The sequence below is a fragment of the Malaclemys terrapin genome, chromosome 15 (genome assembly GCF_027887155.1).
Source record: "Malaclemys terrapin pileata isolate rMalTer1 chromosome 15, rMalTer1.hap1, whole genome shotgun sequence".
NCBI lineage: Eukaryota > Metazoa > Chordata > Testudines > Emydidae > Malaclemys > Malaclemys terrapin.
Window position 1 is genome coordinate 29,740,291 of NC_071519.1, and position 16,177 is coordinate 29,756,467.

At 48.8% G+C, this 16,177-nt stretch overlaps 1 protein-coding gene across 2 annotated transcripts; it reads left to right on the top strand.

The window, feature by feature from the left end:
- The first annotated feature begins 383 nt into the window (after nt 1-383).
- Nucleotides 384-13,290, top strand: C15H11orf52 (chromosome 15 C11orf52 homolog). Of its 2 annotated transcripts, none has more exons than XM_054004852.1 (4): nt 384-467; nt 9,002-9,042; nt 10,600-10,646; nt 11,683-13,290. In XM_054004852.1, the coding sequence occupies exons 1-4, from the start codon at nt 436-438 to the stop codon at nt 11,932-11,934; spliced, it is 372 nt and encodes a 123-aa protein (XP_053860827.1). In that variant the 5' UTR covers nt 384-435; the 3' UTR covers nt 11,935-13,290. The 2 variants fall into 2 exon arrangements, with proteins under 2 accessions (XP_053860827.1, XP_053860825.1); XM_054004850.1 differs by lacking the exon at nt 384-467 and adding an exon at nt 6,679-6,796.
- Nucleotides 13,291-16,177: the final 2,887 nt, after the last annotated feature.

A 16,177-nucleotide genomic window follows, 5' to 3' on the forward strand; every position in this document is an offset into this window, starting at 1 on the left:
TTCCCTCTGGGGAATTATCCCCAGCCGTCCCCCACCTCCCTAACTGCTCAGCATGGACATTTCTGGGCTGTGCCGATTCCCTGATATCAGTGGGGCACACTGGGGGAGCGCAGAATATCAGAGATGAGATTTATCCTGTTGGCTCAAACAGGAGAATTTCCTCCCCAGGGTTCAGGCTGGAGACCTGATCCTAGCTCCCCATTTGCCAGGGAGAGCTGAGTGTGGGGCTGGCAGGAGCAGCTGCCTCTAGAAATCCCTCCAGCAGATGGCACACACAGGCCTAGCGAAGTTTCGCTTCACTGATGGAGAGAAATCTGACACTGCCAGACACTCCCTTGGAGCTGCCAGGGGCTGAACAGGGAACCAGGAAATACAAGCTCTGCTCTCCCTGTGACTTCAGAAAAACATTTTCTGCTTCATGGAGGCAGGAGCGACATGGGCAACTCCTGCAACTGTGCGGGACGCGGGTGAGTACAGGCTTTGTAGGCGGTGGAGGGATCATGCAGGAGAAAGGAGGCGAGGCTGGAGCGGCTGAGGGCTAAAGTTTTGGCTGACTTTGCCAACTGCGTGGGAAAGCGGGTGCGCTTTCCTGCTCTGAGTTCCCAGGGCTCCCATCTGCCTGGGCAGCGGGCAGGCCTGTACCACAGGCAGAGTGCTAGCAGGTGCAGCCAGTGGAGGGTTTGGAGTGAGCAGTAATTGACACCCACCGGGCAGGGGGGTGAATGTCACAGGTAGGGTGACCAGACAGCAAGTGTGAAAAATCAGGACGGGGATGGGGGGGTAATAGAAGCCTAGATAAGAACAAGCCCCAAATATCGGGACTGTCCCTATAAAATCGGGACATCTGGTCACCCTAGTCACAGGAGGCCAACAGAGAGGCAAGGTGGGCGAGGTAATATCGTTTATTGCACCAACTTCTGCTGGTGAGAGGGACACGCTTGTACAGAGGAAGGGAGACTCGCGCTCCCTGTGCCTTCTCAGGGCACTGAGGTGGGGAGGTGCTTGGATCACTTTCACCTCTCTCCTGTGCTGAGAGTGATTCCTCTCCAGACACAGTTTACAGCAGCTTCAGGGGTAGGCCTAACTCATGCCTGGCTGCTGCCACTGCCCCTACAGGTCATTCCAGCAGCTGGGAGTAGGGTGTAGGAAGGCTCTGGCCACATTCCCTGCAGCTGGACCTGCAAAGCCAGTGCGGCACCTCCCCGAGTCTCCCTGCACTCAGGGGCCATTCTGCATGGGGGGACCCTCAGGGTGGATTGGTGGTGCCTTTACTCTGGCAGGGTACTGCGGATCAGCCCCTCTGAGTCCAGCTTTCAGCATCTCCGACCCCTATCTGCAGTCCGCTGCTCTGTCCCATCCTCCAATCCGCATGGGCTTTATTTCCAGTCAGGAAATCCAGAAAGTGGCCCTGGGCACATTTGTAGATGCTGTTTCTGCTTGATCCCTCCAAGCTCATGTGGGGCCCAGCCCCACCCTGCCTACTGAAAAGGCATACGATAAACCACCGTTTGATGCCATGTGGCAATATTTGTTGGCCTGGGTGTGAAATCATGACAGGGAAAATCTGGCCAAGGTGAAAGGGAATTATGGGAAGTCAAGCCTCTGGCTGGGTGGGGTGCGGGAGTGGGGGTGTCATAATATAGAAATATATAGTTTTGTTTTCATTTTGTAATATTACATTTGCTAAAATATTTGAATATTTAAAAGAAACACAGCATCACTTAGTGACTGGAACTGGGAATCAGGACTCCTGGGTTCATTTCCTGGCTTGGGGAATGGCATGTAGGTTATTGGTTAGAGCTTGGTGGGGACTGGGAGTCAGGATGGAATGCAAGAATCTGTATCTGCCTGAGGGATGGGAGCTAGGGGTAGTCTAGGAATCAGGGCGTGTGACTCAGTTACTTATCCTTGCTCAGGTACCCATGGTGGGTGTTGGCTTCTCCCCTTGCCGTGGGCTCATTACAACCCCTCATCTCCATTACAATCTCTCCATCTCCTGCCCTGAGGGTTTCCCAGCCATCCTTTGCTATCTGTTAATGTTCGTGAATTGCCTGAAGAATGAAGGGTCATGCTCTGCTGTAGTCCCTCCCACAGTCTGCAGGGAGGCCAGGGACTCCTAAGGATAAAGAAGATCGTTATCATTGTAATTCCTGTTCGGAAGCATCACAGGCCCCAGTCAGGGTCAGGCCCCTATTGTGCCAGGCGCTGTACAAACAGAGAAGTAGATACAATCTCTGCCCTCAAAGAGAAACAGAAACCAGAATCTGGAGGCCATTCACCGCTGAACTATGGGTGAATCTCTGTGCTTAGGAGCTCACCTTTCTAGCCTTCCCCTTAGCAGGAGGGCCTGGGGCAGCCTATCTCCTGAGGGCCCCTCTGTGCAGTGATTGTGCTGGGATAGATGCTGCCAGTTCCCCATTGGCTTTGTATCAAAGACTGCCTGGAAAGTAGGGGGCCAATCTGATGTCTACCAGCTGGATAGCACTAAGAGCCTGATCCTCCAAATGCCAGGGATATTAGGGTCTAATCCTGCAGAGAACTGAGCATTCTGCAGGATTAGTATGTATTTGTGTTATGGTAGCACCTAGAGCCGCCAGCTGAGATCAAGGTTCCATGTTATAAGCACTGTACCTGCATGGTGAGAGATCACTAGCCAGAGCTTTGTGAAAAGGCATTTAAGTTTCCTGAGAATGACAGCAAGATAGGAATGATCCAGGGAACAAAGAATCCCAAGCTTCTTTCCTGCTTCAGTTTTATGTTGGTGCCTTTTGGTCTGTCCTAAGCTGATGCCATCCTCTCGTTGCTGCCCCCTGGTAAGGTCCTTGTGTGGTGGAGAGGGCTTTGGCTTAAAGACTCCTGGAAGCCATGACCTGTCTTTTGCCCTCTGCTACCATGCCTGCGTGGCCTGTGAATTCAGAGCAAACATCTACCTTAAAGGCTGCATCAGGGAGAAAGAAACAGAGAAGTGTTTTCCTCCTGAGAGTCTACAAAGAATGGGGGGAAAGACATAGCAAAGGGGGGAGCTCCAGTTCCCCATTCCGAGTGGCCACACCCTGCATGGCTGGTTTCCAGTGGCTGCTAACTGCAGAGACGTACCTAGGTAACAGGGGCTCTGGAGGGTTCGGCAGAGGAAAGAGAGCAGGAAAAGAATGGGCTCCATATAATCTCTGCAGCAGTGGGTCAGATGTGGCTTTGACTTAACTGCCAAATAAATAATACCTAACTCTTCTATAGCACTTTTCATCAGTGGCTCTCAAAGCCCTGCACAATCTCTAATGTAGTTATCCTCACTGCACTTCTGGAAGCAGGGAAATATTATTGTACTTGTCTTTATTTGTATAGATAGGGAAAGTGACTTTGGCAAGGCTCACCCAGGAAGTCTGTAGCAGAGCAGGGAATTGAACACAGGTTCTCCCAAATCCTAGGTTAGTGCTCTAATTACTGTGGACAATCCTGCCTGTCCTCCAAGAAGAGATGTGTTTTTATTGCAAGTTATCTAGCTGTAAAAAAAACTCCACACACCTGTTTTGCCCTGCTAACCATCAGTATCACTTTCTTTGACATATGCATCCGAAGAAGTGGGCTGTAGTCCATGAAAGCTTATGCTCTAATAAATTTGTTAGTCTCTAAGGTGCCACAAGTACTCCTGTTCTTCTTTTTGCGGATACAGACTAACACGGCTGTTACTCTGAAATTTGACATTTAAGTATCTTATTTTAGTTTTGCTATTTCAGAGTGTGTAAATTGCTTTTATTCCTGCATATTACCTGCCTGGCCAGCACCCTAGGTGCCTCAGCAGAGAGCAAGGCTTTTTAAATAAAGGCTGAGGTTTTCAAAGGGACCTAAAGGAGTTAGGCACCCAACGCCATTGAAAATCCTAGCCTAAATCATTATTATTAACACAGACGACCTTGGGAATGGAGAGTAGGTGGCAAGAAATTCAAATGGTTTCTGGAGTCTAAGAAATAATTTGTAAAAAGAACCATTAGGGCAAAAATAGTAATAGAAAAAAAAGTTTTACCTAACATCTAGACACATCTGGGGAGTGTTTCCACTGGGACTGCGTCCCCTAGGGACTGCCAATGACTCTCAACCTTTTCAGTCTACTGTGCCCCTTTCAGGAGTCTGATTTGTCTTGCAAACCCCCATGTTTTACCTCACTTAAAAACTAACTTGCTTACAAAATCAGACATAAAAAAACAAAAGTGTCACAGCCCGCTATTACTGACAAATTCCTGACTTTCTTTTTACCATATTATTATAAAATAAATCAATTGGAATATAAATATTATACTTACATTTCACTGTATCACATATAAAGTAGAATAAACAAGGCATTGTATGGAATTTGTTTGTACTGACTTCGCTAGTGCTTTTTCTGTAGCCTGTTGTAAAATAGGCAATTTTCTAGAGGAGTTGATGTACCCCCTGGAAGACCTCTATGTACCCCCAGGGGTATGTGTACCCCCTGGTTGAACCACTGTCCTAGGGCACATACACCTTAATTTCTCATTGAAGGAAGGAAACATTCAGCATCAGATTATTCTCTGCAAACAAGGATGTACAGAGCCTCTCGAACTTCGCTGTTTTCTCAAGCTCTGTTAAATGCAACGAATAGGAAAAAAGGAATATTGCCATCATAAGGTGTTTGAACCTGTGATGGGGTGGCGGGGTGTCACACAACAGAGAGAGAGTTGATTGGTGGGGTGTGTGATGGGCAGTAAGTGAAGATATGTGATGAGTTTTAGGATGGGGGGGGCTGTAGAAACAGATTTGTGTGTGAGTGAGATGGGGTGCAGCGCAGAAATCTGTGTGAGGTACTGAAGCAGGTCTGTGCCTGTGTGATGGGGTTTAGGATCCTGGGTGCTGATGGGGTGGGGTGTAGGAGCAGGTGTGTATCAATGGGGTGGGGGGATGTAGGTGTGTGTGCATGCAGGGAGTGCAGGCCCAGATGGGCATGTGACGGAGTGTGATTTGGGCCGAACATTTATGGTCTCTTTGAATGGAAATGGGGAGAACTGTGTCCTGTTCTTGCTTCCCTTCCCTTGTCCATTCTAATTACAGCAGATCTGAGGTGGGGAGATTGTTAGCCTGCAGACAGCCTCAGCATAACTCCCACCTGCAGACTGGCTGCTAAACTCCGTCCACAAAGGAGGGCAAGCGAAACAGGTGAAAGCAGCTTGGAAAGCTGATACTGAACCCTGCATCTCAGGGAACTGGCCAGAGACTCTGCTGATTATATTTAAAGTTGAGCTATTTTAATTACACGACCGACCTTCCTGCATGCTGTGAAGGATCAACCAACTCCAGAGCCCAGGAGCTGGGCAAGGCAACTCATAAGAGTCAGTGAGCTGGAGCTGCTCCCCTTTTGGGGCTGGTGCCATACATGGGAGGGCATGGGGAGCTGACAGGGCAGTGCAGGAACCATTTCAAAATAAAACAGTGTTGCTCAGAGCAGCAGCCCTTTTCCGCAGGATAAACTCCAGCCTTGTCTTGGAAGGAGCTTGGCCTCTTCTTGTTTGTGCTAACAGCATCTTCGGTGACCTCAGCACAGCTCTTGCCAAGAGGTACAGCTCCTGCTGTACTGGTCACATACACAGGGCCTGGCTGGAGGAGGGGGGGGGTGAACTGGAGTGCAACAGTGACAGTAGCAGGGCTATGTATTTATAATAATAACCCATCTAGTTTCCATAGTGCCTTTCAGCTCACATGGCACCTGAGCTGTTTGCAGACGATGGGCCAAACTCAGCCCCAGTGTCACTGGGTGCAAGCCCGCTGATTTCAGTGGGAACTGCCCTTCGTCCACCTAGGCTGATTTTGCCTCCCTGCGCCCCAGCAGAACGATGGTTAATCACTACTGCCCATTATTAAAACCTCTCAGTGCGTAACTCCCTTCCTTCCTTCCTATGGTTGTTACAGAACCAAAGGCCATTCGGGTCTTTAAAGCTAGAAAGCACAGAGCTCCTTCAGGTACTGCACTGCCCCTGGGCATGGCTGGGGTGGTAATGCAAATACAGTGGGGCACACAAAGCCACATGCTCCTTTGATATTCTCCAGTGATTCTCTTCCATTCTTTAAAAGTTGTAGCCCCGTGTGTCCAGCCCCTGTGCTGCAGCAGAGACAGAGCCCAGCTCTGGGAGCCTCCAAGGCCTAGCGTGCTGGACAGAGTCCAGGGCTGGATATACGTGCTAGCATGTTACTAGCCATATAAGGATTGGCACCTGCTTTCCTCTAGTCCTTCTAGCTTTATGGAACGATAACATTTGCTTCATGCATTGGGCTCAGAATGTGACACATATCTGCACAGAGAGACAGCGTGTGCTCCTGGGGCCATATTCAGACCCTGTGTAATTCTGCTAACGTCAGTGATGTTCCATTAGGGATAAATTTGGCCCTTGTGCATTGCACTACTAGGATGTCTCTATGTTTGACCTGTCTCTCTCTCTGGTTCTAATGGGGGAGCTGAGGGCAGGATTTGACTCATTGTCTGTGGAGCGCACAGTTTTGTTTGCTCTGGTTCTGTTTAGTCCGAAGACTTGCAGAAAGGGGGAAATTACCTGGGATCCTTCAGAAGCGTATGTTCCAGATGCACCTGTTTCTTGAATCAGGGAGGAGCTGCAAGGTTTGGAGCTGTCCGGGCAGCAAACTGGCACCTGGCCCAGGAGAAAATGTTTTGTGACAATCCTAGAATATCCTCAGTACCCAGAGCCTTTGATCTCATAGCAGTCCAATCTAAATGGTTCTCGCTCGTTCTTGGGGGTATGGGCATATTGGACTGTCCGAGTAGCTGCGGGAGGTGAGTACATGTTTGAGGGCATCTGTAGGGTACAGATGATGTGGCACCAGGCTCCACCAAATATCTCTGCCCCTGCAAAGGCAGAAGGCAGGTTTGAGATGCACAAATTTCCCCCTGGGGCCAATCTGGCCCAATGTGTCTGTACTCCGAGTCCTGCTTTGGGGCAGTGAGCAAGCCCTTGGCTAGACCCTGCTTCTCTCTGTGGCTGCTGTGCCTCTCCCCGGCTGCCAGGGCTTCCTGGGGAAAGCAGGGTATATGCACAGCAGGTCGCAGAGCTGCTAACTCTGGAAGGGTGCACTGCAGGCCCTGGCATTTCCAACCCTTCCACAAAAATGGAGTTGTTAGACTCAGGTATCTTAGCAACAGGGACTCCTTGTCATTCTCCTCTCTCTGTTTCTCTGGCTGCAGCTCTCAACAGTGTTACTATGGTATCATTGCAGCTCATAAAGGCATTCCCACAGCAGTGTCACTCCAGTTCACGGGGGCATCCCCACAGTATTGTCCCGTCTCTGGGCCGTGTTGCTGTGGCATCGGGCCAGTTCTGGGCCATATCATTGTGGTATCTCCTGAGCTCTGGGCTGTGCCACTATGGTGTCGTTGTGGCTTTGGACTGTGTTGCCACAGTATCACCCCATCTCTGGGCTGTGTTGTTGTGGTGGCGCTAAGTTGTTACTTAAGTGTTTGGGCTCTTTTCTGTAGAATGTAGTTGTAATTTTAAAATAGCAGAACCTAATCAGTGTCTCCTGCTCCTCCGGCCAGTCAGGAACCAGCTTCTCCACACAAGTAGAGATGTTATGATCTCTGCAGAAGCTCCTTTCTGAGTGACTGTCATTGCAATTGAGACTTTGCCTGCCATTCCATTTGTGCCACCCAGAGATGGCACGTCTTTGCACGTTAGGGGTGATAGTCCCATAGATCTGTTTGCGTTAGACCTATCCTAACAAGAGACAATTCCCAGCCCTCGGAAATGGGGAGAGTGCAGCAAAGGCAGAGATGGCTGGTCACACAGGCAAACTACGGAGCTAGGTGTTTGGCTTGACATGTTAGTCACCATCAGTGCTTTAGTTTGGTTCCATGGATCGGTGTGGATTAGACAGTTGTGAGCCTCAAATCTTGCCTCCCTGTTCTGTGCGGGGAAAAAGAGTCAGGTGGCAGAGGGACAATACATAAGAGTGACCAGCACCTACCCTTGACACATGCACCCAAAAATCTCAGATCCACATCTGGTGTCCCCTGGAGGAGCCCCTCTTTGCTCATAACATAGGGACAGTGGGAGTCTGTGTCATCACTTCGTGCAGGCATTTTCCATCCAGGGAAAGCTGCTTCTCCAAGGTCTTATTGGCGGGGGGCACAGCTCAGTGAGTTCCTGCACCTCCTGGAGAACCTCATGCCCATCAGCTAGTGGGAGATGTGTGCACAGAATCCGAGGGACCATTGTATTCACACTGACCACTGCAGGATCTCCAGAGTATAATTCCCTGAGTCAGGAGAACTGGCAGAGATGCCTCATCAGAACCACTCTCAGGAGAGCTGGGGTCAAATCCTCATTAGACCACAATAGAGAAGGAATTTGGTGGGTCTCACACAACCTAAGGGAACACTAGGAAGCAGAATTCATTTAGCTTTACAGACTTGGCCCTTTTTGAAATCCTCCTATCTTGCAGGGCGAATTCCACTGAGTATCATTAAGTTTCTGTAAAAAAACAAAACAAAACTTCTTCTGTACAGGGAAGTTAGGGTCAAGACTAAAATTCAAACTCCAGTCTGGGCTTCTCGCATGGCTGCCTCAGTTCTAAACAGGAGTCCTACAGTGAGAGGGCTGTCTCAGACCCTGCAGTCTTCTGGGTTAATTCAGTAACACTTTCCACTGGCCAGCTCCTAGGGAATTGCAACTGGGAGAGTCTTGCTTGGGCTCAATGGCTCTTAGGGTGTGTCTACACAGCTACAGGGGTAGTTAGTGTACAACAAGCTGGGGTATCCTGCTGCACCCCCAGTGCACACTAAGTGGCCATGTGGACCCTGCTGCTGTGCACTGAAAGTTCCCTAGTGCCCATTGATGTACTTCCAGGGAGCTTTCAGGTTTCTTTCACGTTGTTCCCAAACGCAGTGTCCGGGCGACATGTGTGTGTTTGTACATGTGCATGCAATGACAATAGGAGAGACTCAGGCCTTGCAGTGTTAACACGCCTCTCTCTCTGATTTCAGGAGATGTCCTTCACCTTTTAAAAGAAAAAAAGAAAAGCAAGGTAAGGGTTTGTGAAACATCTGTGGAGAACAGTGACAGAGTCCCACAGGCTTGTGGCTTCCACTCAGAAAAGCTACAAATCTGGATTCTCATCCAGACTTCAGAGGCCCCATCCCCTCCAATGGTCTGTATGCCAAGTTTCCCTCCCTATGAAGCTGTGCCGAGACCGGACACAAGGCAACTCTGAGACCTGATAGAACCACCTGATCAATGGAACACAAGTTTCATAGAATTGATTGCCAAAACAGAGAGGAAATGTCCTTGTCTGATGCACCCTCCTAAAGCAGGGAAGTGTATGTGCTTGGCACATGGGGGGAATGGGCATATGAGGAAGGAAAATGACTTGGGGACAGACAGCAGTGCCAAACTCTGGCCTTGAGGCAGTAGAATTCCCATAGCTCCTGAGAGATGTATTCTCTCCTGTTTTTTTTTTTTACTTCTGCAGGCCTCTGGAGTTGCTACCTGCTGTGGTGCCTAAACTGGCAACATGGCAAACACAAAGAAAGTCTGACAAACACCAAGAATAAAATGTAGCTAAGAAGCCTTTGAAAGCCAGGCAGGGCATGATCCTGCCCCACTGAAATCAATGGGAGCTTTACCATTGACTTCAGTGGGCGCAGGATTCAGTCCCCCGTGCACTGTTATTCCTTATTATTATTGCTCCCTTCTAGACAGAATTAATGCACTTTCTAACAGGATGCACACCTGAACAAAGTTCTCAAGGGAGAGGGTGTGTCCATGCTGGTGTAGATACCATACCAAAGGGGTGTGTGTATTATAAATATGATTCACAGACAGACGCCACTTTTGGGTTTGGGAATTTATTATTGTGCCTTTTGGTAAATAGCCACATTTGTGCTAAAGTACCCACGAAACAATTCCAGCTGGACAATGACAGCACAATGTTAGGGCTGTGTGAAGCTGGTCGTAAGGGATTCGTGTGTCACTCCTAGTCTTTCACCTAAAGTACCTTAGGAATGTTATAGGATTTTGTGAGGGAGCGTCTGAAAATTCTAAATATGTTTAAAATGACTAAATCTCATGCCAAAAAGGACTTAAATTGCCATCTTGCTGCGAACCAAAGGGTGTGTGAGCACCCTCAGCTGGCTGTGCGGCATCTGCAGCTTAGCATCCTTCCTAGAGCTGCAAACATCAACTAGGAGCACAGAGAAATAAACAAACCAACAGCCCTAGAACCAACCCCTGCAAAACATGTTTGCCAAACAGCAAAGGACAAAATGGGTACAGACAAACCGTGGATCTGAGATGCTCAGAGGGCCTGACGCTGTCTGTGGTGTGTACCTCCTGCTAGGTACTGCGTGATTCACAGCATGTTGTCCTCTCTGGAAAGCTCATTTTCCAAAAAGAACAGGCCTGGGCTTTCTTGTGTGAGGCATGCTCCGAAGACATGATTCAGCGGGGACTTCAGCTGGGCTGGAAATTTGAAAAGGGCCCAGTGGAGAGAGCCTGTGTACTGGACACTGTTGCTGTGATTTGCATAAGAAGGAGCAATACCCAGCAGTTAAATCACCCTGATTCTCTGGTGTTTCTTTTGCAGGCACTAGAGCAAAACAGATGAGCCAACCGCACCAAGATGACAGGAAGGTAAATGGACCCTAAAGCAGGGCCGGCTCTAGGTTTTTTGCTGCCCCAAGCAAAAAATTTTTTGACTGCCCCCCACCCCAGCCCTAGGCTCTCCCCCTCCCCCCCAACTGCACCCTCCTGCCACCTCAACCCTGGGTCACTGGTAACTCGCTCCCCCGGCAGGTCATTCAGCAGGAATTTTGGATGTGCACAGAACACAGACAGGATTGGTTCCCATATGGTTACAGAACTGCAGTAAAGTGGAACAATTTTCCGCTTGTGTGACTGGAGGATATCTGGATGCATATTATAAGACTGTCCTACATAAATGAGAAAAAGTTGAGTTGCCTTTATTATTCTTTTGTTCCATTCTTTGTTTCTATGGGGCTCCCAGGGCCCCCTGTTGGTTCTCAGCTCCCAGGCTGGATTCTTGCGCCCCTTGCAAATTTGCCGCCCCAAGCAACTGCTTGCTTTGCTGGTGCCTAGAGCCGGCCCTGCCCTAAAGACATTTAACTAAACAGACAAGTTGAAAATACAGTGTTCAGCCCCTTAGGGTACATCTGCATTGGAACTGGGCCAGCAAGGGTAGACTCACACAAGCTAGTTTTGATTGAGCTAGCTTAATAAAAATAGTCGTGTAGCATCAATGGCACACGCAAGCCGCTCAAGTACATTCCTAGGATCCCGGGAAATATTGTACCTGGGTGGCTGCATTGCTTTTTAGCGAGCTAGTTCAATCGAAGCCAGCTTGGGTCTGCCTCCACGTGCTGCAGTTGTGCTTCCTGATTGCTACATAGACACACCCTTACTTCCTGGGCTAGGGGGGCTGGGAAAGCTTTGGGAGCAGCATGCTCAACCCCCAAGGTAGTCCCCATTGCCAGGCTGGCAGGGACTGAGAATGGTTTGGAGGCAGCATGTTGCGGTCTATGGGGAGCTGGCATAGCCTTTTGGCTGACGCTAGGTGCAATACGGCAGTGGTGTTCAGCCCTCCTGTGAGCCCACAGTGTGGGATGGGGGGAAAGAATGGGGAGCTGATTCTCTAGCACTCTTTTTCCAGACGGGCCTGCAGGCTGCTCACATGTACGATGACGTCTCGGAGTTTCCAGTCTATGCTACTGTGAACAAGCCCAGGAATGTGAAGCGTGATGACAGCGTGCACTATGCAGATATCCAGGTATTCACCAGGGCCCGGGAGCGCTCGGCCCAAGAGGTGAAGAACTTGCAAATGCAGAATGCAACGGAGTATGCCACCCTTAACTTCCCCCATCCCAGACTGAAATACGACAGCAGAAATGGGACCCTGGTGTAAGAGGTGCAGCAGCCTCCTCCAGTTTCACAGACTGAGATGCTGTAGATTCAAGCCTATACCGTGGATGCATGGGTCTCTCTGAGAATGTGCAGAGAACCTGGATCCTCCAGTTGTATTTGGTTTTGAAGGACTCTAATATTTGTCGTAACTGAATAAAACTTTTCACTGGGTTTTGCTGAGAAAATCCAACTTACCCCTTTAGAAACATCAGGGATGTTTCTGAGGCTGGAAGGATGTCTCCTTTGGGCCCTTCTAGAAGGTAAAGCTGCTCCCTGTCTAATGAAATCATAGCCCAGTGCCATGGGGAGGTGATTCATACCATGGCAGGAGGATTAGCCCTGCACCATAATACAGGCAGATCTGGAAACCCAGAACAAAGGATTAGATAAATTAGAACAAGTGAAATGTTTGCCACTGGATTTTGTTTCAAATTAAGAAAACCCTGCAGCTGTTACAGAAAATGACAGGTGGGTGATACTATGAGGAAATTGCATGGACCATATCACTATATGCATGCTGCAAACACTAGCCCTTCCACTCGGCATGCTTCAGACACTAACCCCGTACCATTTCCTCAATGAAGCAGTGTGTTCCCACCATGCACAGTGCTCTGCAATGCTAAGAGCAAGAATGCAGGGTCTAGACATGGCTAAGCCGCCCTTTCAGCAGTAGGACGGTTATAGATGTAGAGCTTCTCATTCCCCGAAAGGGAATGAGAAGCTCTTAGCCATGGTCTGAAATGAAAGCAACTAACATTTACAAATTAATTTTTGAACAATAATTTTAAATCCTCTGCTAACACTTAAGGGTGGGTCATCCAGTCCTCAGACACGCTGGCAGTTTGCATGTCTATGGGATTGAGGATGAATCATGGCCAACCTCAGATAGGGTTTAGGACCCTTTCTTCTTCCTTCCTGTGTCAGGTAGCAGACGGCGCGTAGCACAGGGCTCATGCTAGACACCCCCTCACCAATACACATTTGAGATTTTGTTTATAGATTAATAATATTGATTATTAATAATGTGGTTTAGCAACAATCCAGTAGGTTCCTGCATCCCTACATGGCAGGGGTTAAACTATGGGCTGAATTTCCAACGTTGTCACCTAAACAGGGTTTCCAAACTTAAACCAGCACTTTACACTGTTAAATGAAACTTTGTGCACCTATGTGCTGATCTGAGTGGCTCAATGCAGGATTTGGGACATCCTGGTCAAATACCAGTGTTTGAAAATGGGGAGTTTCGTAAAGTTTATAATCAAATTGTATTTTGCTTACAACTTTATTAACTAAAGACCTGAGTGTGGTCAGTATGAGTTACTGTTCACTAAAAAAATAAAAGAGGTACTAATATCTGTATGTTACCATGGAGATATTTTGGGGACCAGTCTTGCAATCTTTTCACCTGAATGGCTTTTGCTCACCTATGAAGTCCCACTGACTTCAGTGCAAGTACTATGCCTATAGTCAGGTTTGCAGGCTAAAGCCCTATATTACTGTGAGGGCTAGTTCTTCTGACTCCCTCCTAAAGCTCCAAGAATTCTCCCTTTTCTCCCCCAGATCCCCACACTCTCCAGGCCCCGCATGATCACCCATCCTTCTGACCAAGAGGGAATGGATGGGCTTTGGACAGTGCGACTGTGTGGCACCGGGCACTCCCTCATTACAAGACAGAGGCTGAGTGCTTTGCTCCTGCTGGCCCACTATTCAAGGGTGGAAGTGGGGTCTCAAACCCAGATCTTGTGCATGCTAGACTGTGGGAGTAGCAAGCAACTACATCTTTTCATAGAATCACCAATATTAGAACTAGAAAGAGCCATTAGTTCACCATTATCTAATCCAACCTCCCTCAGCCAGTGCAGGATAAAATAATTTTATTATATAGGTTTTATATAAACTTTATTAAATATAGATTATCACTTAGTGGGGAGCCTTCCTTTGCAGCCATAACCTCCTTGGTAGAGTAACACATGGCACAGGGCACTGCGCATCTGCTTGTCTGCTAATGGCAGAAATGCGTGGTCTCTTTTGACACCATGCACCCTTGGTGCCAAGTCCACCTAAAGCTAGTGGGTAGCCATGCAGAATGCTGGCAGCTGGGTAGTTTGTCATTTAGTGGTGAAACTGGGCATGTACCTGCGTCTCCAGCCAAAAATGAATGGGGCTCATTTGAGAACAAATTATGCTCTAGTTCTGAGTGAAGCAACCAGCTGCCGCAAACTGTGCGGCAAAGAATCTGTTTCTGAAGTTCTCTCCCCCTCCCCCCCCCCCCCCCCCCGGAATGCTGAGCTGGGAATGGGAAAGCAAGCCACACAAATAGAGCATAGGACAAACAGTAAGGGCCAGATTCTGATTTCAGTTACACTGGGGGAAATCCACAAGTCAATAGAGTTGGTCCAGATTGTAGCTGGTGTAAATAAGAACAGAGTCTGGCCCTAAGGAACTTGTTTTCTGGGCATGTCAGTTGATTCTATTGATCTGTGGATTAATTGAACCTCTGGCTCTTTTGTATTCTGTATTAGTTTCTGTTGCTGTTACCATTATCTTTTAATGAGCTCCTCAATGCCTGGACTGGTATTTTATCTCAGATTTCCTGGGGAATTCTAGCTTTCATGCTTAGCTGGTACTCCATGTTGTTTCTAGAGGTACAGTATATCGTAGAGATAATCAAATGCGCTCCATAGAAACAGAAATAATACAGTAATTTTGCCTTTTTAACAGGCCTCAAATAGATAAAATGTGAATGTACACGTTTTGAAATGATTTCTCTGAAGGACTTGTTTTTGCACTGAATGTTAACAGATTCTACAAACATCTTCTGTTTTCTGAGCTTGTTCAGTTTGAGTTAAATGAGTGTGAAATCAAATGTTCCTTTAATGTTTGAGGCTTAATTGTACTTTTAACTAATGAAATTGCACTTTTAAAATGGTCATTATGGTGATATGCACCTCGTTCCTGTATTTATGCACAACACATGTATAAAGCTACTCACATGGATACATGGCAGATACAGGTTCATCAGTGCCACCAGTTATGAAAAGGAGATTTCTGACACTTTGTTATTAAAATAAATACTGTGTGAAGGAAAATTATTCTTGTTTACTTTCAGAAAATGTGAAGCCAATACTCATTTACAATGAAATCTGTTTGTATGCTGAATCACTCTTATTTAGAAATGCTGATCTATATAATAAACAGACAACAACATGATTTACTAAAACAGTAAAACAACCTTTCTAAAATGTTGTCTTTAGGCACATTAAACAGACTATCTCTGTAGCCTAGAAAGAGAATTTCTGCCCAATATCTGACTGAATTAAGTGTGATGTTATTAATTGCTGAGTTTGGGTCAGAAATGGCTAATGAAGAATTTGTACAATCCCCCTCTGCCTTGCTGTCTGGCTCTGCTGCATGACTCCTGGGTATCAGAAGCAGGGACTGCTGATTTTACAATTGGAAAATAAATATTTTTATAGCTAAGCTGGAAGTTGTGTTGTTGCTGGATCCTCGCCATTTGGGATGAGGCATTTCTGTCCCATCTACTGTCATTTTGGCACCCATCACCTTGATACCCCAGCACCACCACCTGTATCCTCCCCAGATAACCACCCCAGCTGGGCTGCTGAGGTGCCCAGAGCAGTGGCCCCCTGGTACTCAGTACACCCATCCTCTCTTTTTGGGGAACCGGGATCCCCCCTTCCCTCCATCCTCTCCCCTAGGAGACCTTGCCCACCCCCGGACCCTGGCCCCCAAGGGACCCTGCCCCACATCCTCTCCCCCAAGGGACCTTGCCCCCTCTCTTAGGGGATCCCCCCCCCCGAGCTGGGGGCCCTGCCCTGCGCTCCCGCTCAGCACCGCCAGGGGGCGGTCGCGCCCGGTTCTGAGCCCGGGCGCGGAGGCGGAGCGGTCCCTGCGGCCTCCCTGTTCCGCCCCCCGGTCTCCATGGCAGCGGGGACGCGCTGCCGCCGCCGGGAGCTGCGGGGCCTGGGCCGGGTCCCGGCTGCAGGTACGGGCCGGGCTCGGCCGGGGGCGGGGGGAGAAACAGGAGCCCGCGGGGCCCGGTCGCCGCTGCCCCAGGCCGGCTACCGGCTGCGGCCCCAAAGGGCAGAGACCCCAGTGACCCCGCACCCCAGTGACCCCCCCGCGCCTCCTGCCCCCAGCGACTTCCTGTGAGCCCGCCCCCCACTCACCCCCGCCCCCACCCACATTCACCCCCAATAGCCCCCACCCACATCCACCCCCAG

Excerpts from the sequence above, each read along its gene's own strand:
- C15H11orf52 (XM_054004850.1), top strand. The coding sequence starts at position 6,762 with ATGGGCATATTGGACTGTCCGAGTAGCTGCGGGAG. Across the intron at positions 6,797-9,001 it reads TGTCCGAGTAGCTGCGGGAG|GAGATGTCCTTCACCTTTTA; the intron begins GTGAGTACATGT and ends CTCTGATTTCAG. Across the intron at positions 9,043-10,599 it reads AAGAAAAAAAGAAAAGCAAG|GCACTAGAGCAAAACAGATG; the intron begins GTAAGGGTTTGT and ends TTTCTTTTGCAG.